The 23965-nt window shown below is 56.0% G+C and overlaps 1 protein-coding gene across 2 annotated transcripts in view; it reads right to left on the bottom strand.

Moving 5' to 3' along the window:
• RTN4RL1 (reticulon 4 receptor like 1) overlaps positions 1–22336 on the bottom strand; it is a 64176-nt gene extending 41840 nt beyond the window's left edge. Inside the window, exon 1 of one of the 2 annotated variants that reach the window (XM_059046765.2) lies at positions 20062–22336. In XM_059046765.2, coding sequence (XP_058902748.1) covers positions 20062–20074 — 13 coding nt within the window. In that variant the 5' untranslated portion in view covers positions 20075–22336. The remainder of the gene's footprint in view (positions 1–20061) is intronic. The other variant, XM_067021087.1, reaches the window with a different exon arrangement.
• Between the last annotated feature and the right edge of the window lie 1629 nt (positions 22337–23965).

Below are 23965 nucleotides of genomic sequence, written 5' to 3'. Positions count from 1 at the left end.
TACCCTCTCTGTGCTCCCCTGCGGAGAGCTGGCTGCTGGCTGGGAGTGTCTCTTGGCCTGCCAGAGTGGAGGCCAGCCATCCCTAACTTTCCTCAGCTCTATTTATAAACCTCTGCTCTGTTCCTTCTAAGCCCCCTCCTCAGGGTTTGAGCCTTGCTGCTTTACCTTATCAGCCTTGCTTTTCACAAGCACTTAAATTCAGGAGAAAAGGGAAAAAGTGAAATCAGATAAAAATGCAGGTCTGTTTGCTGTTTTCTCCAATGCAATGGTTCTGGGTAAACAGCAGACACCTTTGATGAAATCCCAGCAGGCTTAAACAATAAAGCTTGTTACAAACTCAATCTGGCAGAGATATCAGATCTGAAATTGTCTCAAAAAACATGTCAACATTTTCTAATGCTCCTTAAAAAAAACTTCCTGGGCAGCCCTCTGTGGAGTCTGGGTCGGAGAGACAGGGTGGGGGCAACCCCAGGACTCGGCCAGCCAAGAGCCCAGGAACAGGCTGTTCCAGCTGCTGGGGGGCCCTGCCAGCTGTACAAGCCTTAATGGCCACTTCACAGCCATTGTCCAAACCAGGCAGAACACCAGCCTCCCTCCTGTACGCCACTGCACGCCCCCCCCTCAGTCTAGCCTCTCAGCCTCCACCCTTAACTCCCTACCTTCTCTTCTCCAGACTGCAGCCTGAGGAAGCTTTTAAAAATGTAAATCAGATCATGCCCTGTTCCTTTGCTTAATACCTCTAATGCCTTCGCGCTGCACTTAGAATAAAACCCAAACTCCTCCCATGGCCTACAAAAACTCCTACGGGATCTGCCACTGCCTGCTTCTCCCCCACTCACTACAGTGCAGCCTCCCCGGCCTTCTTTCCAGTCCTAGAACACCAATCTCTGCCTCTGGGCCTTTGCGCTTGCTGTAAACTGCCTGAGATGCTTTTGCCCCAACCCTTGGTCATTAGCTCCCTCTCCACACCAGCTAAAGTTGGTCCTCTCCCAGCCAAGCACGATATCACATTACAGTTTATTCTCTACACTAAACTCAACCGCTATCTGAAGTCACCTTACGTGTTTACTCATTAACTGTTTCCTCCTTTGGAACATAATCTCTCTGCAGGCTCCCAACCTGGGTGTCCCCTCACTGGCAGCCTATGACTAGCATATAGTAGGTGCTCAATAATGAACTGCTGTGTGAATGAATGAGCGGCAAGGATGTCATCACTCCTCTAGGTATCCTCACAGGCAATGCCCAGGAGTACAGCACCATAGAAATATCTCACCAGCCTCTCCTAACTGGCCACCTGGCTGTCCTTGCCCCACCCAGGCCTCACCCAAGGTCCCTTCAGGCTTTGGGCCACCGGGCCTTGATGGAGCCGGCAGGAGCTCAGGCACCCGCAGGGACTGCACTGTCTCCCCACTCTCACCGTCCCCTTCCCCCGGGCTGTTTCCTTCCTCTCTGAACCCCCTCCTCCCCGGGACCCAAGCTCACACAGGCTTGAGACGCGGGGGTGAGAGTGGGGGGCAAGGGCGCGACGGCACCCTCCTCGCTGGCCTTCCTGGACAAGCTCAGGCGCCCGGTCGGCTCGGGCCTCCCGGGTCTGGGACCGCGGAGGGGGCTGGGGGCGAACAGCGATGCCACCCCAGCGCTCAGGCCCCCAGCCACACCCCGCCCGGGCCGCGATCGATCCCTGCTGCTCCTGCCTCATTACCGAGGAGAACGGCCGGGGCTGGCAGAGGAGCCAGACGGCTGCGGAGGGGGCGGGGAGGCCTCTCGGCTCCCTGGCCCGGATTAAATATTTACTATGTTTTGTTTGGCCTTTGGGGGAGGGGCAGGAGGGCTGTCGCATCCGTCCGGAGCTGCCGGCGAGGAGGGGCCCGGAGGTTGGGGCTGGGTTCGGGCCCCGCGCCCCGCACCGAGCCTCCCGGGCTGGCCGGGAGCCGAATACCCCCGGCCCGACCCCTCCCGGGACGGGGATTCTGCCACGGAGCCGCTGGGCCGCGCTGACAGATCTGGGTTATCGCGCTGCTGCGGCGCAGGAGCTGTGGGCCGCCGGGAAACGCTTCTCACCCCGCGGGCGCCTAGGCCAGAGGGCCGGGAGGGGCCCCGCGCTCGGAAACCCGCTCCGTCGCCCGCGTGCGTCCTGCCGGCAGACCCCCGAGTCCGAGCCCGATCGGCCGCTGCCGGAGCGCCGGGGCTGTGCTATAAACCGCATGTCCTCTAGTCCTCCGGCCTCTGATCCCAGCAGCAGCCCTGAGCCGGCTCCACTCTCCCATTGCACAGATGTGAAATCGGAGGCAGAGAAGGAGACGCGGGGGCCAGACTGGGCACCCAGGAGCGCCCCCAGAGGCCGGGCGCTTCCTCACCAGGCTCGCCAGACATCTGGTCGCACTTTTCTACTTAAGGCTGTGCCGCGCCAACGCCCTAGCGCGCTCTGCCCACCGGCCTGATGGGCTTCGGAGAAGGGCAGAGAACCGCGAGTAGTCTTGGGCACCGAGGGGGACTCCGTGAGTGCTCTCAAATGCCTGCCGGATGGGCAGGTTTGCCACACTCCTTTGCAGCCAGCTAGGACCCTGGAGCCCCTTTACACGGGCACACACACAACTCCTAGTTACCCATCTACTGTCCCCTGCTCGGAAGAGGTGTGCTGGGGACACAGAGGGCTGGGTAGCCAGGGTCCCTGCCCTCATGGAGTGCATAGTCGGATATGCACACAATAAGAGCTGCCACCCCTTTCCACCCCTCTACTCGAATGTACACTATGACACACACACACACACACACAACACACACAGGGTGACTACTCTCCAACAATCCTGCTGCGTGGACATAGACCCACCCTAAAAGGCTGCTCACGTCACATTCTACACGGGCAGGTACACACACACGTGCCCAGCCCACTCCGACCCCATCTTTACATATATATGTGTACACATGCCCACATACATGCACACAGCAGCTAAGGAGTGGCTGCCCCACCCCTTATATTAGTGGGTCATGTGTGTGCCCACTAATAGAAACACATACACACGCACGCACGCACACACACACACACACACACACACAAAGAGCTGCCCCATCCCTATACATGCATATGTATATGCGAGTACACACATATTCACTCACAAAGAACACCCATTTCCACCTCCATACATGTTGGTGTACATATCCACAGAGCTGACCATCCCCTCATCCCATCCCTGCACACACTTGCACTGAAGTGTCCACCGCCACCCCATCCCTATACATGTGTGTCCCCCCTACACACAAAACACACACACACACACACACACACGCACGCAAGCACACAGGCACACACGCATGCGCACTGACTACAGGCGGCTGGGGAAGAGCTGCAGCCTCCAGCCCTGCTCCTATTTCAAGAGGAGCATTGCTGGAAAAGGAACAAAAGCAAAGCTGGCTATAAATAGCCACCTCCCTCCCTGCTTTTCCTGCCCTCCGGCCTCAAGGCCTTGCATCTCCTCTCCTGCCTCGGGCCCAGAGCAGCCAGGGCAGGGCTGTCCCCGGGAATGGGCAGGGGGGCCCTAGAGGCCCTGTGGCCAAGCACTGAGCACTGGGGCCTGCCAGGGGCTCTGGGCCTGGGTAGGTGCAAGGGCCCACAGCCTGCCACCTGCAGCCAGCCCTGTGTGCATGTGCCCAGCTTGGAGGGAGGGAGGCCCACTTGGGCCAGGCATGGTTGCTGCCTCAGCAGAACTGCAAAGGCTGGCAGCTGCAGGGGGAGGAAGGCGGGTCTGCTAAGCAGCAGCCACAGCTGCCCCTGCCTGGGCCCCTCCCTTCCCGGCTGGGTTAGACCTTCCCTGTGTTGATTCCTGGTTTGGGTCCTGCGCCCAGAGTTGGGGATATTGGGTGCCCTGTCAGGAAGCCGCATGGGGTGGAGGAAAGGGTGGCAAGATCAGAAGTGGGGGAAAGGATGCAAGACCTACTTTGAGTTCCAGTTCTATCACCTATTGGATCCACCAGCCTTAGGACAGGCTCCTGATCACACCACCCAGCCTCGGTTTCAACCCCCTCTTCATGGCGTGTTGGGAATGATGCATGAAAAACCGGCGTGCCTGGCAGGCCCTTGAGAACTGTGGAAGGCCATGGGATGGGGGAGATTACAGACTGCTCTCTGCGTCTGAGAAGAATTGGATTAAAATAATACCTTTATTTTGTATTTACCATGTGCTAGGCACTGGGCTATCTTTAGTTTATTTCATCCTCTGTGAGGTAGGTACTATTTATATTCCCATTTTACAGATGGAGAAACTGAGGTTCAGGGGCTCACTCTAAGTTCACACAGGTCCCTAAAGCACAAAGCCAGGTTGCAAAGCCAAGCTGGAACTGAAACCAAAGCCCTCTTTCTTACATCTTATACTGTGGGAGACTGGGGGACCCTGGTTCTCAGGTTAGCCCCTCCTCAGGGACCAGTGGAGGGCTGGGCTGGGCTGGCTGGGCTGCCTGGGACTGGAACTCAATGGGCTGCAGGGAGTGAGCCGCCATGGCCCTCTGCTCCGGAGGCCCCCACCAGGGACTTGTGGGATCAGCCCACCTCCCACCCACCCCTCCTGTCCCTAGCTCCCTTGAGGGGCCTTTCTCTACCAACCCTGGGGGAGGGGGAGGGAGGGGATAGGGGAGAGCTCAGGCAGACCTACTTTCAAGGCTTTAATCCTTTTCGCTTAAAGGATTTTTTTTTTTTTTTTTTTTTTTTTTTTGCTTGGGGAAGACTTGGTCTGATCAGAGGAGAGACGCAGGGAGCTGACAAGCTGCAGAGGATGGGGGGTGGTGAGGAGAAAGAAATACATATTTATTACCCTCAATTATTAAAAAATAGATAGTACCAGATCTTAGGTCCTGGCAGACACTGCAGCGGCATTTGTGCGAGTACTGTTTTCTTTCCCTTTTCTCTCTCTGTCGCCCTTTTTTTCTTTTTGTTAATTCTGTTGAGATTGTGATGTTTGTAGTGTGGCTAGCCTGTTAGTAAAAAATGCCCTGGCCAGTTCCCAGACGGCTGGACAGCCGAGAGGCGAGCAGAGCCTGCGACCAGGGAGCCTCTGTACCCCAGGTACAAGGAGGAGCCGGACCCCTTCTCAGTGGAGGAGAGGGTGTGGGAGGGAAGGATCTGTGTCCCCATCTGGGGCTGCTCGGGCTGGGCCCCGGCAGGCATGTAGCCCCAGCTGTTTCTCCCCTGCTCCCTGCTCTCTCAGGGCAAACCCACCAATAACCAATAATGTACCCGGCCCCCACCCCTTCCCAGGTTGCTGCTCTTTCCAAGGGAGTGGAGAGAGAGCGAAATCGATTCCAGCTTCTTCTGTGAGGGAGGTGAAAGCTCTTGCCCCAGGCTTCTGAGGGCTTTGCCCAGGGGCACTGCCACCTCCCCAGACGCACCCTGCTCTCCCCAGGACTGTATCAGCCTGTCGAAAAGTGGGCAGATCACCAGCTTGGTGCAAAGATGCCAAGGCCTCCTGCAGGGTCCCAAGGCCCATTGAGGCCTGATTCCCCAGCAGGCAGGTATACACCCCCAGCCTCTTTTCTTGTGGATCCTACAACAGGGCAAGGTGGGGCCCTAAACAAAAACAAAGAGAGGGATCTCCAATGAGGAAAAAGACCAAGAGGTAAAGCCACTGAGAAGCAGACTATGGCATTCCTTTTGGTACTTGAAGACCTCACAGAGCCCGGCACACAGTAGGCCTCGGTACAGGGCTGTTGGATAACAGATCAGGATGATGAAGACAGAACAGCAGCAGCATTTCACTGAGGCCTTTCTACCTGCCAGGAAGGTGCTTTACACCCACCTTGTCATGAATTCTCAGAACCCCAAGAGGCAGATGGCATTGGCCCCACTTTTCAGATGAAGAAACTGAGGCCCAAAGAATTAAAAGCATCTGTCCAAGGTCAGGCAGCTGGTAAGTGGCAGAGCAGGGCCCTGATTCCCGCCCATCTGGCTCCACAGCCTTTGCTCTCAGCTACTCATCTCTATATACAGAGGCAGCAGGCAAACCCGAGCAAACCAGGAATACGTTTGAGAACCAGGCAAGAAGCAGTGTCCGTTTCACAGCCCAAGAGACAGAGTTACTGGGCTGGGGCCAGGTTTTCCTTTCTGATCAGGGAGACCCTGTTTTGGAGGGAAGGAAGAGGCAGCTGAGGAGAAGACAGGGCTGTGGGCCGGTGGTGGGTGGATGATGTCCCAGTTTTCTGGGGAGGCTTTCCACCCCTTCTTACTTTCCTGAACCAGTGAAAACCATTCGGGAAGGCTTTCCAACTCCCCCGCCCCCCAGCCCCGCACTGCCTTACGGAACTTCTCCTTGACTGTAGACGGAGGGGGCAGGGAGTTCAGGACAGAGCCAGTCCTCCCCAAAAAGGTGACCCATCCCTGTCGGTCCCGAGATCCTCCCCCTGGCTAGGGCTGGCCTATGTCATGTTGTCCACTCGCACAGACTCAGCCCTGGACACAGAGAGGCAAAGCTTCAAAGGGCAGTCAGGTCAGGCCCACAGGAAGGACAGCACAGGAAGTGACCACTCGTGCTACTAATACTGAGGCCGCATTGGTTGAACTCCTATTCTGGGTCACGGTAGAGTGCCAAGATCTTCATCAGCATCATCTCATTTAAGCTTCACAACCCTACAAGACAGGTGCTCTTAATAGCCCCATTTTACAGATGGAGTAAGTCAAGTTCAGAGAAATAAGGTCATTCCCAGGACTTGAATCTGGGTCTGGCCAGATCCCCACTTGGAGGGGAAGGGCTCGGCCACGGACCCCTGGAATGAGCTCTCCCTACCAGACCCTCTCCTCTTGTGGGAAAAAGCCTCCACTGAGCAAGGACAGCCACTAGCACAGCCGCAGAGGCCACCAACGAGGGCTCCACCGGAGTAGAGGTACAGGGAGGGGCTGGCGATGGGGGGCCTGGACAGATAAGGGGCGTGTTACCAATCTTGTCAGCCAGGATGCTTTGGACATTGTCTGGAACACACCAACCCGATGCTGTGTGATGCCGGGCAACCTACCACAGCTCTCTGAGCGCTGGTTTTCTCAGCTGAGTTATAAGGTCTCTTCTAGCACCAAAGAGCCTGCAAATCTGTCAAATTCACACAAATCCCCTGGCCCAGTTCAGAGAAGCCGGGGACGTGGTCTTCCTCAGGCTCCATCCTCAGGAGTTTTTGGTGCCACAAGCCACTCCGATTCCAAGGAAAGCTAATGCCTCTGTATATCTTCCCCCTCTGGCGTGCTCACAGGCCCCTTCTCTGGAGACCTAGACCATGTCGTCTCTGCCCGCCCCCCCCCCACAAACATCCTCTTCCTCCTCAAATAACCAGAAGGCTTTGCTTGGGGTAGTGTCAAGCCCACCTACCTAAGGGGCATCACTGACCTCCCACACTGGCTTCCTTATGAAGGCCTTGACCTTTCACCCTTCTCTCTTTCCCCTGCCCCGAAGCCCACACAGCACATGGGCCGAGGCATGTGCACAGGTGTGGGCTGTGGCATAAAAAAGAGGGAAACAGTCTCCACGCACAACCCAGAGGATGGGCAGTCAGACGAGGGACATTCTGCGGTCACTAAAACAGTTTTCGAATGACCGCCCTGGAAAGGCGTTTGAGATCTACTGTTAATTCAACAAGGGCACATTTGCATGAATGTAGGAAAGAAGGTTAGAAGGAAGGATGCACCATATGCCCTGGGAGGGATGAGGGTTCCCACTCTTTGAGTTGTGGGATTATAGCGATTTTCTTCTTTTTTGCCAACCTGTGGTTTTCCAGTGCTTTCTGCCACGTGTATGCATTATCTGTGAAGTTCAAAAATGTTACTGTAGGGAGAGAAGGCTGCTGTATATATGAGGCAGCCGGTGAATAAAAGCAAGACCTTACACAGAACTAAGTTCTATGTTTTGTGCTTAGGAGTAAAAGGCAAGGGCTTATGGAACTGATCTCTGATCTTGTACTAGGGCTACAGCCTGGACCACATTAAGAGCCAAGGAGGAGAGGTGTCTGACCTCAGTGGGAATGGGGATCCCAAGATCCACTGCTCCTCTTCCCCAACCACCATAGCTGTTTCTTTGGTCTGTGTTTTGGCCCCTCCCCCTTGGCCAAGTGGCCGAGGGACTTGGGGCTGACCCTCAAACTCTGCAAAGGAACTTGAAACTATTCCATGGGCTCTACCTCAGAATGTGTGCCCTGCCCACAGCTCCAGCCCCCAAGGCAGCCAGGTATTGTATCAAGTACACTCCTGCCTCAGGGCCTTTGCATTTGCTGTTTCCCCCACCTGGACAACTCTTCCTAAGCAGAAACAGCTTTGGTAGCTGCAGAGAGCCCTCCCTCACTTCCCTTAGGCCTCTGTTCAAGTGTCACCTTATCAGAAAGACTTCCCAGCCACTCTCTAAAATAACAGCTCTCTGGTCACCCTCTGTTCCTTAATGAACACTGTTAATTTCCTTCGAAGCACCTACCCCCATTTGACAGAATACATCCATAGTTGGTCGTTTATTGTCTATTCTCCCCACTTAGAATGTAAGCTCTATGAGAACAGAGGACTTGGTTTTTGTTCATTGCTTCATCCTCAGTGCCAAGCCAGCAGAAGGCAGGCACTCAATGGTTGTTCAATGTTTGTCCAATAGAGAGAGCCCTCCCATACCTCTCTTAGCTGAGAGGATAAAACGTGGCCATCTCATCCATGGATAGATAATCCATAGGTGACCATGATCTATAATATGGTCTGGCTTGGAAAAACATGGCTGGCTCAGTTGGGGTCTTCCTTCTGGGAAATAAAGCTGAGAATACCAGTGAGACTTCCCTGGCAGTCCAGTGGTTAGGACTCTGCGCTTCCACTGCAGGGGCACAGGTTCGATCCCTGTTTGGGGAACTAAGATCCCGGCAAGCCCCTGCCTAAATAAATAAAGCCAAGAAAACCAAGAATGTGGGGCAATTAAGTGGTGTGAGGATGGAGTGAAAGGTCTTGAAGGGTAAGCAGTCCTGGGTGGCCATATTGGCCCTTGCATGAGGTGAAAAGTCATGGGTGCAGACAGTGGGGCAGGGGCAGGAGTAGCTGTCTTAGGTGGAAGGAGAGGCCGTAAGAGAGACCACAGAGAGGTTGCTACTTTCTAGAGCTAGCCCCTTTCCTGGAGGCTTCTGGAGTCCAGGTCATGCTTCTCTTTGCAATAATCCCCCATTTCCAATGAGCTACCTTGAATCCCTGCCATCATATCTGTTCACTGAAGGCAGAAATACCAGCCCACCAGGGGCAGTGAGCCAATCACAGGAAGATGGTGACCCCTGCTACCTCGAAGCAGCCTTAGGGCCAATCGCCGCCCCATGATTTGGTGGTAAAGTTCCCCCTTTGGTGGGTGCGTTCTCCTGAGCATGGCCCTGTGAACTGTCCCGGCCTCTCTCCCCTGCTCAGAGATGCTGTATCAACCGCAGGCTTGGGCAACATCCTCCCTGCAAGGAGAGGAAGTAGTTCAAAGTAAAAGTCATTTCCACAGATGGGAGAGAAGGCAAAAGAGGCAGAGTTTTCTCACCCCAGGCACCACCTGAGCTCAGCTTTGCCTGGCAATTTTATCTCCTCATGTTCCATCCAGCCTCATTTAAACATTTCAGATCTCTGAAGCCCAGAATGTCCACGAGAGGGTTTCATTCGCCACGGAATCAATAGTGCAAATTTTGTTCCATAAAAATCTGCCAAGTACAGCCCTAAACTTTTCTGAGTGAGAGTGCTGTTTCTTTCCCCAACAGAGCTCCTGCCCTGCTGGACGTCCTCTGTGGCTCAGTTGCCCAGTCTTTCTATGCCTGTTAGCTTTCTCTGCCTACAGAGGAATGGGACGGGGCTGGGGTGAGGCAGCAGCAGCCCTGGGCCCTAGCTGAGCTCTGTGGCCCCTCTGTGCCTCCGTGTTCTCATCTGTACCTTGGGGCTAATACAACCTGCCTTTTCTGCTCTTAATGAGGCATTGTACAGGGAAAACCATGAGACACCTTTCTCCATACTCCTCACTTAAAAAAAAAAAATCTGTTTCCTCCTGGTTCCTGATACGAAGTTTCTTTTTTTCTTTTCTTTTTTTTTTTAAAAGCCCTAGGTTATCATGATTTAATTTTTCTTACAGTTGCAGAGCAATTTAAAAGTTAGGTTTTGGTACCAGGTTCCTTGGGTTCCAACTAACATGTAATCAACATTGCCAGTCAGCTCATAAAGACACGACATTAGTTATTGATTCAGTACTCTTTACCCAATGTCACACTTGTGCTATATTTTATTTTGTGCAGGATGCTGTATTAGTCGGGTCCTGGTTAAGAAAAACAGAGCACTGTCAGATTGAGTAATTTGATGAGTACATGATAAAGATGAGAAGAGTGGGTAAGGAAACCCTAAGAGATAATGTCTTTTATGGCCCCCTCCCCCCAGAGCTGAGTGAGGAGAGGGAGCTCTTACTGAGCCTGGAGAAGGAGCTGCTGTGAGGGCTTTGACCCTTTCAGCATATAACAGACTGACTTCCAACTGTCAGAACCCGCATTCCTTTGCCTGAGGGCCTCCTCTAGCAGGGAAGCTGTCTTTGCTTTCTCCAGGGGAACAGCACTTAGCCAGTGAGGGATGGGAGCTGTGTATAAATACCTCAGCTCCCTCCCCTTGGAGTGAGAGAACTTTGAGGTGCACGTCCTAGACTGTATCTGAAGTTCCCCAGTGGGATTAAGTTCCAGTTGCCCATGGCAACACACCTGTTATTGGCTTCTTCCCTTCTCTGTCTCACTTCCCCACTCGTCTCCTAGTGTTTCCTAGGATCCCTCCCAAATAAAGACTTGCATTTGAATCCTTGTCTCAGGCTATACTTCTGGGAAAACCTTTGGGTGACCTATGGTGGAGGGACACAGAGAGCCCATGGCGACCCACCATTGGTTGAACCCAGCTGGAAGCAAGAGGGCATGGGAGCTCATTGCTGAAGTTCAACAGAGCAAGCTCCCAGGACAGAGAGCAGGTTGGAAAAGTGTAGAGAGCAGATCTGAAGGGGCGGCGGGGTAAAGAGTAAGCTGTCTCCTCAAGGAACTTGCCATCCAGTGGAGAAGGCAGATAACATAAAGGTAATTGCAATAAAATAGATTGAGTGGGACCTCCCTGGTGGTACAGTGGTTACGAATCCGCCTGCCAGTGCAGGGGACACGGGTTTGAGCCCTGGTCTGGGAAGATCCCACATGCCGCAGAGCAACTAAGCCCGTGTGCCACAACTACTGAGCTTGCGCTCTAGAGCCCACGAGCCACAACTGCTGAGCCTGCACACCCCAGAGCCCGTGCTCCACAATGATAAGCCACCGCAATGAGAAGGCCCCGCACCGCAACGAAGAATAGCCCCCCACTCGCCACAACTAGAGAAAGCCCACGTGCAGCAATGAAGACTCAGTGTGGCCAAAAATAAATTTAAAAGAAAAAAAAAAAAAGTACTGTGACCGGACGTACAGGATATGGTGGGGGGACATCGAGGACTGCTCCAGGGGAAGAGGGCAGTGAAGAACGTTCTAGGCAGCAGGAGCTGCTTATTGCCAACCCTTAGAGACAGAGAGAGAGCACAATTCAGTCGAGGGATTGCAAGAAGTTCATTAGACCTGGACCTCAGAGTTCAAAGTGGAGCGTGGGGAGAGGAGAGGGTGGGGCTGCGGGTGGGGCAAGAGAGGAGGCCTTGACAGCCAGGCTGGGAAGTCTAGACTATCCCCGGAAGGAAGAGGAATCACTGAAGTCTTTTAAACAAGGAGGGACAAGGTCCCATGGCATTGTAGAATCTGGCCACCATGTAAAGGCTGGATTGGGTGAAGGCAAGAGAGGCAGGGAGGCTGCTGGTGTGATTGGGGGAGAGGATGGTGGCCGAGATGGGATGTTGGGGGGGGTGTCAGTAGATGGGCGCTACAGCCATGGACGAGCTGACACCCCCAGAGCGAGAGCAGGCCCAAGGCAATGCCTGGGAGGCACCACATTGAAGGATGGCAGGAGGCAGTGAAGCTGGCAATGAAGGCGCAGCCACAGAGGTAGGAGAAAGACCAGGGGAGCTGCCATCGGGGAAGCCCAGGGAGACTATGGCCGACGGAGTCAAAGGCCACCAGGCCAGGTGAGACAAGGAAAATGTCTGGTAAGGTCAGCGTCAAGCCAGAGAGGTGACAGTGGAGTGACGGCTGATGTGTCCTCCGTGAGGGGTGAGAGGGAGGTGGGGGCAAGCAGACTCCAAGTGTGGACAGCTTCTTCCAGCTAAGTGGTCCCCAGGGGTCCAAGCCCTGCTGCACGAGACAGAGCTCAAACCCAGGCCTGTGGGCAGTGCGGTGTCCTCTTCGTCAGCACGCGACACAGCCAGTGGGCCTTCCTGCCGGCACTGCTTGCTGGCGGCGGACCACAGGGGACTCCCCAGCCCCCAAACTGGAGGAGCTGCTAGGGTAGCAGTAAGGCCAGAGGAGGAGGTCCCTCGAGCCAGCTCTGACCAGGGCCACCTGCGCTATCTGCTCTGTATCCTGGGCTCTAACACCGGACATGATTTGAAGAAACCCTTCTACTGCCGAAAAACCTCTGTCAAACCGTCAATCCAATCATATTACAGATGGGGAAACTGAGGCCCAGTGTCCAGGGTCCTAGTGAGTCAGCCACAGAGACAGAACCAAACCCAGCCCTGGGAATCCAATTTTGGGGTCCCTTCCAGAGCCCCAGGGCCCCCAGGAAGAAAAGGGCCTTAGCCAGGCCAAAGCCAGGCCAGCAGCAGAGCTGCTGCTACAGGCAGAGCCTGGCGGCCAGTGAAGACAGAGACAGACAGGAGGGTAAACACCGTGAGACGAGCTGCCTGCGGCACAGGCTGAGGAGGTGGCCGGCGAGCTACAGCCCTCGCCCTCCGCCCAGCCTGCCCAGCCCGCCCCACGCTGGCCACGGAGTGACCTCCCCGGGCCCGCCTCCCCCGAAGCCCACCGCACTGCCTGCTCCTTCGTCCTCCCAGTCTGCTCAGACAAGCCCATGAATAGAACATTAAAGGTAAAACCTTCTAAAAGAAAAAGCAGCTCCCTGGTAGGAGTTGCCCCGTGAAATGTCAAATGCAGAGCAAGGCTTCCTGCCTTGTGTGCTTCTCACTAATGGAGGCACCTTAGCCTCCATTCCCCATCATCCAATCGCCCTATAAATAAATCATTGTAAGAAGAATGCCGATTTCCCCCCTAGGGCCTCATGAATCTCTCTATAAAAGCCCCCTTTTCACGACGTGTTGGCTCAGGTGCCCAGAGAGGCACGGCGAACTCGGCTAGGACAATTTTAGAGGCAGAAGTAACTCTCGCGCCACCTCTGTGGGCTGAGAGCTGGTAACTCAGCTCTTCTCCTGACTTGGGGAAGAATTTTTTGCTCCATTTCCTGCAGATCCACCCCAATCACAGTGCCACTGTCCTCTGGAATCAGCCCAGGACGCTACCAAGAGGCCTCGGCTCCGAGGGCTGCGGTGGTTTGTCCCCTGGCAGACATGTGATGAGTCGTGCGCACCCACCCCTGCGTGGGCGGGTGAGCCATATACCCGCTCGAGCTTTGTTGCCGACACGTGGCATGCAGAGCGCTGGCGTGCCCACTCCCGGAGCCCCCACCGAGTGGCTCACCAGCCACCCGTGGTGCCAACGTCACGCTAGTGGCCCCAGGGTGGGAGTGCCGACCTAAGCGCCAGAGCCCACAGCTGGGCATTCGGGATGCTCAGCTTTGCCACGGTGCACCTCTGGCGTGCGCTCCCGGAGCCTGCTGCATGCTCCCCAGGTGTGTTTCCGTGCACACACACACACACACACACACACACACACACAGAGTATCGTGCCAACCCTCTGGCTATGCCGGCACCGAGGCCTCCACAGCACCTCTTCTGAATCACATAGCAGGGGTTGTTTGCAGTTTCGGATCCCAAGTTCACTGACTGATTAGACAGTAATCACAGGTTCGGAAGCACCCCGCTGAATCTGTTAGATCTGACACCCCGCCCCACCCACACCGAGGAGGAGAGGCGCTCCTCGCTCCAAGAGGGGAATCTGCTCTTCTACGCCGCGACATCGGCTAGACTCTGCCTTTTTTTTTTTTCTTTTCCAAACTGCAGGAAGAATGGGCCTCTCAGGTATGCAACCGCGGCCAGAAGGGGGCAGGAGAAATCCCTTGTGGAGGACAGCTCTGAGTTCTGCAATTACCACCCAGCTGACGGGCTAGGGCTGGGCCGTGGGAGAGCGCCCCCAGCAGTGAAGGAACATTCCAGAGGAGGAGGGGCAGGTGCAGGTGGAGGGACCTCCCTCATCCAGCCTACTAACTGCCACCACCAGGGGCTGTTGACCAGTTTGGGGTGTGGCTCTGTTAGCCAGTCCACCAGGACAGCCTGGAAGGGGAGCCACAGAGAGCAACCTATGGAGAGGTCCCAGCCCCCAAATAAACCATGACTCCACCTTTCTTAAGGGCATGAAAGCAGGCAGGTTGGTGCTGGCCTACTGTCTCATCCATGTCTGCAATGAAGAATCCAGAGCAGGAGACAGTAGGGGAGGGGTGGGTCTCCCCAGACAGAAAGTGTGTGTGTGGAGGTGGACAGGGTAGAAGAGGACACATGAGAGAGGGGTTCAGGGTATCAGGAGCCCCAAGTCCCAGCCAGAGATGTTCCTGGAGGAACACGAGAAGGGGAGCGCATGGGAACTACCAGGGAACTCTGTAACGAGGCACAAGTGATTCAGCAGTGGCTGGCATCTCGCAAAACAAGTGTCATATAAATCAAGGCAGTTGGGCGTGTGAGGCAGTGGAGCTTGAAGGTTAAGAGAGCAAGGAAAAGAGCGTGGTGGCAGAAAAACCTGGGATCGCACCCTGACTCAGTGTGCCAGCTGGGTGACCCAGGGCAAGGGAGTTCATTTGTCTGTGCCTCGGTTTCCTTATCTTGATAGCAGGGACAAGTACAGACTGATCTTGACGGGTGACTGTGGAGACTGCATGAGGTAAGGCATGAAGTCCACTCAGCTTGGCCCATCACTAGTTGTAAACAGCTATTGTCAGCATGTGGACAGGGATTGGCATAATCGGACTCAAGGCAGCTTGGGAAGAACAGTCCATTCCCTGATGCTCACTTCCAGCTCGCATCCATCCCTTCTCCCAGCAGGCTTGGCCAAGTATGCTCTGAGACCCACATGGCCTCCCCTTGCTCTAGTGATGGACAGCACGTCAGCCGTGCCTCTTCCCCCCACTTCAACGACATCCAAAGGTCCCTGCTCCTGGGCCCCCTTGCCTTGGAGTTGATGTCTCCCTAGGTCTTCTCCCAAAAGCCTTGAGGAAGCCCTCGCCCTGGGTGCCTGCCTCACTTGTCTCTCGGACTCACTTCTACCCAGGGTGGCCTGGTCAGCGCACCCTGAGGAAAGGGCTGCTTCCAGCACTCTGCACGGAGGTCCTGCCTTCTGCTGTCCCTGGAGGCTCTGTTCCCATTTCGCCAGTTATTTTGCTTCCTCGGCCATCTGTTCCCTCCCTGTCATCTCCTCTCTGCTTTAACCTTAACCACTACTTCACTGCAGATGGTACCAAACAGATCCGTTCTTGACATCTTTCATGATGCCTGCCCCCTCCTTCTCGTCTCCAGAGAGTGAACTGCTGCTCTGTCCTTTCTCAGGCCCTGACTCCAAAGCTTCGGGGTTGGATTCACCCCCCACAAGGTCCTATTCACCCTCCTCGGTCCATCTGCTGTCAACTCTGTCACAGGTCAGGGGGCAAACACCTACCCTTTTCCCCTGTCTTTTCCTTTTCCTAATGAGACTTCCTCTTTTCAAACTTGGCTGAGAACCCTCTCCTGGCGTCAAGTCCACTGTTTGCTCTGATTATCCACCTGGTCTCCTAAAACAGAGCTGTGTAACCCTCCAGGGGGGTCGGGGTTGGTAGCCTGAATCTGAGACCAGAAACTCAGGTTCATTCCTGCAGTAAAGGAGCCAGTATGTCCATGTTGGGAGTTTGGGTCCTGAACAGTTCCTCTGTAGAAAATGGACCTGGAAATTGCAGTGAGGAGTTGGCCCTGTGTTGGCAGGACAGAGACCGAATCAAAACAAAACACATTTTCCACATTGTGTGAGCTCACAAAAGGGGAGCATTGCACTGCTTTCCTTGCTTTTATTCTGGATCCTGGTGAGAAAATGCACGCATGGACTTTATTTAGCAACTCACTCTGCCTCTCCTCTCTGTCGAGGTGACCTGGTGCTCCCCTAAAATTCTTCCTCTTGGCTTCTCTTTGCTGGCATAAGGACCAGGAGCTTTGAGGAAATAAGTCCGGAAGCTCCTAAATAAGGAAAGTGTCTTGGTGTCATTGGTTTCACTAGGCTGCATTACTTGAACGGGACAGAATTGGGCTGGGAAGACTGAAATCCCACTTCTGTACCTGGATTTGGGCTAAAAAGCCTCATATCTCAACCTTCTAGACAGGGCTCTTGTATTTCCCCTCTACACTTTCTCTAGCAGAAAGGAGAGTGTCTTGGCTGTCCGTGGAACACTCTCCACTTCCCTTCTCCACTGGGGCTAAGGAGGGCCATGTCCTAATAGCTCCAAGAGGAGCCTGCTTACACCTGGCCACACGGAGACTCTCTGATTCCCTAGGGAACCTCTGGATTCACATCAACCAAGCATCTGACAACCCCATGGTCCCTCTACCTTCCCTTCTTCCCACAAAGAAGACCCAGTCTAGCCACTAGGCCAGCCCATCAGGCTAAGGAAACCAAAAGAACAAAATGCATCTTACTGGGTTGCAGGCCTTAATCTAGCTCTTGCTGAATTATTCAGGGATGACATTAACTTATATAAATGAGTGTATTTGACTGATTTTGTGGTTGATGTACAGATAAATTCTAATGAAAGACAGCTACAAGATTTTAAATTATTAATTAGACTGCCACTTAACAAAGCCTATTTGGCACTCTATTTCCTTGCTTAACAAGACAAAAACTTTAAGGTTCTGTATGTGCCCAGAGGCTGTTGATTTGCATTCTGTTTTTATAGCTCTAAAAATGAAACCCATAGATCCTGACCGTAAGCAGGCCACTTCTTGCAAAGCAAAACCCCCAGCAGGCTGCCCCTCCTTCCTGGATGGTGCTGGGTGGCTTGGGGCCTCGCTTGCCCTGACCGCCTCTCATCTCTGACCAGAGATTTGCTTTTTATATCCCTGGTTCTTCTGGGGTAGGCCAGGAGATGGAAAAGCCAGCAGGGCAGCTGCTGAAGCCTAAAGCTAGCAACGCTGTCAGCAGCAAGATCCACTGAGGACGCAGGGCTGTTCTGGTTCACAGAGGTAGGGCTGTGGCCAGTAGAGTCTGTTCATTAAGAGATGCAAGGCAGCACCCCCAGTTCCTAAAATGTCCTGCCTGGGGACAGCACCAAGTTAACGGCAATAGGACAACCAGCCATCAGAGGGATGACCCTTGTGGCCCAATTCCTATTCTCACCTTCTTCCTCCTCCGAGGCTTCTTTGCAGGATGGATAGGGCTCGTGGTCCCCTCTTCTCCCAGGATCCAGGGAGGGCTACTCTTTCTTCATCTTTCAAACCCTTTTCCAAATCATAATTAAACTATGAAACTCCCTCAGAGCCAGGACCCCACACAGGGTTCTGCATCTGATAGGCAGGGAAACTGCAACAACTACCTGAATCCATGCTATGACATTTTTGCCGGGAGCCTTTGGGAACAATTTGAGAAGCAGAAACGTCAAGGGCCACCTCTCTTGGCACTAGCCCCAGTCATATCTTTGTCTCTGGGCACACACCTAGAATGCACACAGAGAATCTGAGCGGCCTGTGTGCATGTGTGTGCCTGTACGCGCAAAAGAGACCAGTCCTGGGGGCCAGGACCAGGAGCCAAGGGAGAAAATTGTCCAGGAAACGACCCAAATAAAAGTCCTTTGCCCACACCGTGTCCCACCAGCAGGCTCCAGGCCACTGGAACCCAGCCAAGCCCAGCAAAGGACTTCTCTGCTCTGCTTCCCTTAGGCCAATCCAGGTGGAAGCCTCTTTGGTTGGTAGAACCTCTCCTGCCAATGAAGCTGTGCAGGAAGGGAAAAATAGCCCAAGTGGCAAACACACGTGACTGCCAAGCCTCCAGTGGTCACCTCTTGGGCAAGGTAAAGAGCCTCCCCCTGGAAAGCGGCCCCCAGAATGCATTGGACTCATCCCAAGCTGGGCCTCTGGCTAGCAAGGATGGGAGAAAAAGCCTCCTGGAGGCTGCTCAAGCCTCCCTGGGCACTTAAACCATATAAATAAAGTGCGTGGGCTGCTTCATGGCTCGTTTTTAACTGTAAACTGCCAAAAGACAAAAGACCAAAAGGGAGATGAGATGTCAGTTCCTCTCTATTATCTCCATCACAGACCTGCAGCCCAGACATGGCGGCCTTTAAAACTGCCTGGGAAGCCTTCCCCACCACTGCCTGGGAAGCCTTCCCCACCGGGGCAAGTTTGCACGCTCCTGGCCCAGGCTGCCCAGACCTGGGCCTGCGCTCAGCTGTGTAAAAAAGCATCCTCTCTGTGCAGACACACTCTGGCCAGCACCGCCGGTTGCTGAAAAGGCTTTTAGTCCCTTTCTGCTGGGAAAAGGAACTGGGGTGTATCCGTGAAGTGGTTTCTCCAACCAGCCGCAGAGACTTTTCCAACCCACAGTGAAAGGCAGTCAGCGTTTCCCCACTGCACTGCACCGACCCACGTGGAGGGCACAAGTCACACACAAGTTTGTGGATATTGACACGGTGGGGCAACCGAGGCTCCTTCCTGGGTTGGCCTGAGACAGCCGGGACCACCACACCGCCTTTACTGCTTCCAGCGCAGGCGTGGTTTCTTCACCTACTTGTCCGACCTGCTTATGGGGTCTCTTCCATCACCCCCACATCTGCTCCTCCCCGCCCATCTCCGGGGTTTGCTTCCCCCTCCTCCGCTACCTCCCCCCTGCCCATTTTCTCCTTCCCGATCCTACTGTGAGGTCAGAATCCTGTGCTTACGACACCTCGGTCTGTTGCCATGGAAACAGGGGCGGATTAAGGCTGGAGCGCGGAGCGCAGGGATCAGGCCCCTCCGCTACCTGAGCACCCGCCTCAGCAGGCTCCCGCAGGGCCCGGGTAGCCAGCCGCAGGCGCCCGCGTCTCGTCAGCCGCTCGGCCCGGGCCAGGGACGAGGGGGTCCCGACGGGGCACCGCAGCCCACCCGGACCTGGGAAGGGAGAGAGGTAGACGCAGAGGCCCGGGCAGCGGTTGGCGGAGCCCGCGGGCTCACGGCGTGGTCACCTGCCCTCCCTGGGCCCTGGGGACAGCTCCCGACGCGGCAGCCACGTGGGGGCGCGGCGGGACTTCCCCAGCGCCCGCGCCAACTTTGCAGCGCTCAGCTATGAGCCCGACAGCCCGAGGGTCGTCGTGAGGTGGTCGCGGGGCCAGCTCTTAACTTGAGCCTGGCTCCGGCCGCGCACGCTCCCGGCACGGCCTCGCCGCCTTGCATCCCTCCGCTTCAGGCAGAAGGAAAGTTTGAGGAACCGGTCAGCTGGGGCTGGGCTAGTCACCAACCCTCGGCCGCTGGGTGTCCAGAGCCCGCCGCTGAGGACCACCAAAGCGGGGCTGCAGGGAAGGTGCCCGGGTCCGGGCCCCACCTGGGAACCAGGACGCGCAGCGAGTGAGCGCCCGGGCCGCGCGGTGACTGACCGCCGGCTGCACCAGAGCACAGGTTGGACCCCCGGCCCCGCCAAAGCGGCAGAAGCTGGCGGCGTGTGCCCGCGCAGGGGATGGAGCCTGCAAGTCAAAACTTTATACTGGCAACGCTAAGGTTCCAGGAGGCCGGCTCCTCTTCCATCAGGGGCAGCTCACTGTGGTCTCGAAATGACCTCGCCGAGCCAGCTCCCTAGGCCTGGCCGCTTGATCCAGGGAGCAAATCCCGTGTCTCGCTACTGGCCCCAGTCGGGGGCTGAGCTCCTCCAGCAGCACTTCCTCGGCGGGTGCGTCCCCGCAAAGCCCGCCAGACTGCCTGGAGCTCCTTCCCGGGCCCAGAGCCCCGGCGCCTGGCAGCTCTCGGGCGGCTCCCAGGCTCGAGGCTCTGCCCCGTGCGTATCCAACTCCAACTTGCCCCTGCGGCTCCAACTCACCTTTGCGAAGCATGTTGGCCGCGGGGCCGCCACTCGGAGGTCGGCCTACGCGCGCTCCCTCCCAGGGTCCGGATTCAAATCCTTGGGCGCTGGCTGCAGCTAATCCGAGCGCGTCGAGGCGGGGGCAAGCCGGGGATCCGCTTGTGCCCGGCGGCCCGGCCCCGCAGGGGCATGGTGAACCCGAGCCCCGCGCCGAGGGCACCGGCGCCCACCAGCAACCGCGGCGCTGCCCGTCACCCCCGGGGCGAGCTGCTTGCTCCGCGGAGCTGGCGGCCTGCTTCTGCAGCCGAGAGCACTTTGCAGGCGGTTTTGAGGGGGGACGCCGCCCCCCGGCCTCCCGGCCGCGGCCCCCTCTTTTCCGCCCCCTCGGGCCGCAGCCGCCGCCGCGGTTGCTGCAAAAGGGCGCTCGCACGCACCGCCAAGCTCCGGGGAAAGCGCCCGGCGCGCGTTTGCAGGACCGTGCGATCGGCGGAGCGGGGCGCCTCCCTTTCTCCCCCCCGGCTCCCCCCACCTCTCCTCCCTCCTTCCCTCCCCCACTCACTAGCTCCCTCCCTCTCTCTCTCCGCTCCCCGCCCCCGCTCACGGAGCGCCTCCCATACAAAATTTATGAAAGTGCTCTCAGCTCGCGGTGCTGAGCGCCGTCCTATTCCCAGGGCAGCGGCGCTCAGCCGTGCGGCGCCGCCTCCCAAGGTGTTTTCGCTGCGCCCGACCCCGGGGACGATCCTCGGCCTGCGGCTGGCCAAGTACCTGCCCCAGTCGTCGGGCCAGTCGTCGGGCCACTCGAGAGCCCCTCCCGGGCCCCGTGGGCTTCCCGGGGCTCGCACCCGCTCCCCCACCCCCACCCCCGCTCGCCCTTCGCGGATGGAGGTCACCGAGAGAGGCAGCTGGAAGCGTGCGCTCTGCCCACTGGCTGGGATGCAAGGACCGCCGCCCAGAGTCCCTGATTACAAGTCCGCACCCCTGCCCATCTCCTCCCTGGCCGGCTCCTCTTCCTCCTCGGAGGCTCGACGGCTCCTCCTTGCCCAGGATAGCTCCGGCAGACCCAGCCGCATCGCATCCCGAGACCCAGGACACTATCCTTTTTGAGGGGTGGTGTGGTGTGCCCCCTGGCTGGTCTACACATCTCAGCAGGCATTGGGGAGTTGCATATTCTAGAGAGGGAAAGACTGATGTGGGGCTCAGGCAAGCTATCTCCGCCTGGGAGGGTGGGGGGCCCTGTTCTGCCTCAGCCTACACAGACCCCGCCCGGGGCTTCGTGGAAAATGGAAGAGGCACCGCCTAAAAAGCAGGTCCCACAGGGGACCAGTTGGGCTGAGCTTAGAGAAGGTTCAGGCCAGATGAGTCCTGGGTGGAGGCCGGCACCCCCTACTGGCCTGGGATAAGAGGGGTCCTGGAGGGGGAAAAGAGTGGGCTAGGTCACCCTTTAAAGGCACATTTATTGAGGGTCTATCATCGTAGAGTACTACTATTTGCCAGGGATTCAGCCAATGAAAAAGGCAAGGTCCCTGCCCTTGTGGAGTTTACAGTTAATAGGGACCAATTGAGGAAAGTCCAGAGGAGATGCCGCTTGGAAGAAGAAACAGCCAGGTGTTGTTCTGGAGCTGATATGGGCAGATCCGGGAAAGCCGCTCCGAGCAGGTGACATCTAAGCAGAGATCTAATTGAAGTGAGAGGGTGAGTAGTGTGATCCCTTGGAGAAAAACTTGTCACGATCAGATCGGAAGGTCAAAAAGAAGGCCATTATCATTCATTCACCCATACATGCATTCAACCACACTGAGGCTCTGGATTTGTGCTAACTACCTAGGTTTGGACTTCCAGAAGTTTATGGCACGTTGGGGAAGACCCACAAGCTATCCTAGAATGTGACAGGAAGAGATACAGAGTGTGGGAGGGGGCTCTGCTGGCTCTGTAGGGGCGTGGGGGGGGGAGACCATCCAGAAAGGCTTCACAGAAGAGATGCCATTGGTCTTGAGGGCTGAATTCATCAGGTTGAGAAAGTGCAAGGCCATCCCAGGCAGGAAAGAATGTGAAAATGCTTGGAAGTGAGAGAGTAACCTTATTCTGAAGATTAAGAAGATTGGTCGGGGGCTTCCCTGGTGGCGCAGTGGTTGAGAGTCCGCCTGCTGATGCAGGGGTCATGGGTTCGTGTCCCGGTCCGGGAAGATCCCGCATGCCGCGGAGCAGCTGGGCCCATGAGCCATGGCCCGCTGAGCCTGCGCGTCTGGAGCCTGTGCTCCGCAACGGGAGAGGCCACAACAGTGAGAGGCCCGCGTACCGCAAGAAAAAAAAAAAAAAAAAAAAGATTGGTCGGGAACTACCATGGCAGTCCAGTGGTTAAGAAAGAGGTCACCTTCCAATGCAGGGGGTGCGGGTGGATCCCTGGTTGGGGAGCTGGGATCCCATGTGCCTCTTGGCCAGGAAGCCAAAATGTGGAACAGAGGCAATATTTAACAAATTCAATAAAGGCTTTAAAAATGGTCAACATCAGGGCTTCCTTGGTGACACAGTGGTTAAGAATCCTCCTGCCAGGGCTTCCCTGGTGGCACAGTGGTTGAGAGTCCACGTGCCGATGCAGGGGACGTGGGTTCGTGCCCCGGTCTGGGAGGATCCCACATGCCATGGAGCGGCTGGGCCCGTGAGCCATGGCTGCTGGGCCTGCGCGTCCAGAGCCTGTGCTCTGCAGCGGGAGAGGCCACAGCAGTGGTGAGAGGCCCGCATACGCAAAAAAAAAAAAAAAAAAAAAAAAAAAAAGAATCCTGCCAGTGCAGGGGACATGGGTTGTTTGAGCTCTGGTCCAGGATGATCCCACATGCCGCAGAGCAACTAAGCCGGTGCGCCACAATTACTAAGCCTGCACGCCAGAGCCCACGAGCCACAACTACTGAAGCCCGCGCGCCTAGAGCCTATGTTCTGCAACAAGAGAAGCCACTGCGATAAGAAGCTTGGACACCACGAGTGCAGCAACGAAGACCCAACGCAGCCATAAATAAATAAATAAATAAATAAAATCTCTATTAAAAAATGTTCCACATCAAAAAAAAAACTTAAAAAAACAATTGGTCCATCTTGTTGTGGGAAAAGAAGGTGAGGTATTCTCTTAGCCTCCACCAGCTGCAGAGCTGGACTGAGCCACCCCATCTGAGCCCTCCAGGCAGACACTAGCTGAACTCGATGCTGAGAGCCGCAGAGGCCCTCCACCAGTAAACCAATGTCAGCGAGGTTGAACCACTTGACCAGCATCTCACAGCAGATCAGCGCCAAAGTGTGGGCCTGAATCAGGGTGTGCTGATCCTCCTTCCACCTCCTCAAGCCGCCTCCCCATGACCCCCTGCCCCACAATCTCCAGTATCTTAGGCAAAGTTGGCTGGGGCTGGGCGAGAGTGTGAGAAGCAGTTATTTCAGTCCTCTGGCTGGGTGCTGTTTTGGAGTCCAGCCAGGAAGTGGGGGCGACCGTGGGTGGGTGTTGTAGTTTAATGTGGGGGGAGCACTGTGCCCGCCTTCTTGTCAGGCAGTAATTACTCAGATTGCTGAGTAACTCTGGCAGGGAGACCCCCATGGACAGATGGAGGTGTTCTCCGCCTAAGCTGAATAACAGCCCCCAATGTCCTGCACTGCAGGGTCTTGGGGCACATGCTCATTTCCTAATGGGGGCCAGGGCAACTCATTTAGGACAGGGGCTGTGGGGCAATGTTATAAAAGGATGGGGGACTTCTATCACCAGTGGGCCCACCTCTGCCTAAGGAAAGGCCCTAAGGGATACGGGGCCTGCTAGGGAGAAGCCATTACTCTGCTGGAGCCAATTTTTCCCCCTTGGAACTCACAGCTGCAGCCAGAGCTAAAGCTGCCCACAGGCTGGGCCTTAGTGTCCTGAATGGGGAGGGGCTGGACTCACGGGGTCCCT

Source organism: Kogia breviceps, chromosome 19 (assembly GCF_026419965.1).
Source record: "Kogia breviceps isolate mKogBre1 chromosome 19, mKogBre1 haplotype 1, whole genome shotgun sequence".
In the NCBI taxonomy this organism is placed as follows: domain Eukaryota; kingdom Metazoa; phylum Chordata; class Mammalia; order Artiodactyla; family Physeteridae; genus Kogia; species Kogia breviceps.
This window is presented reverse-complemented; position numbering and strand designations above follow the sequence as displayed.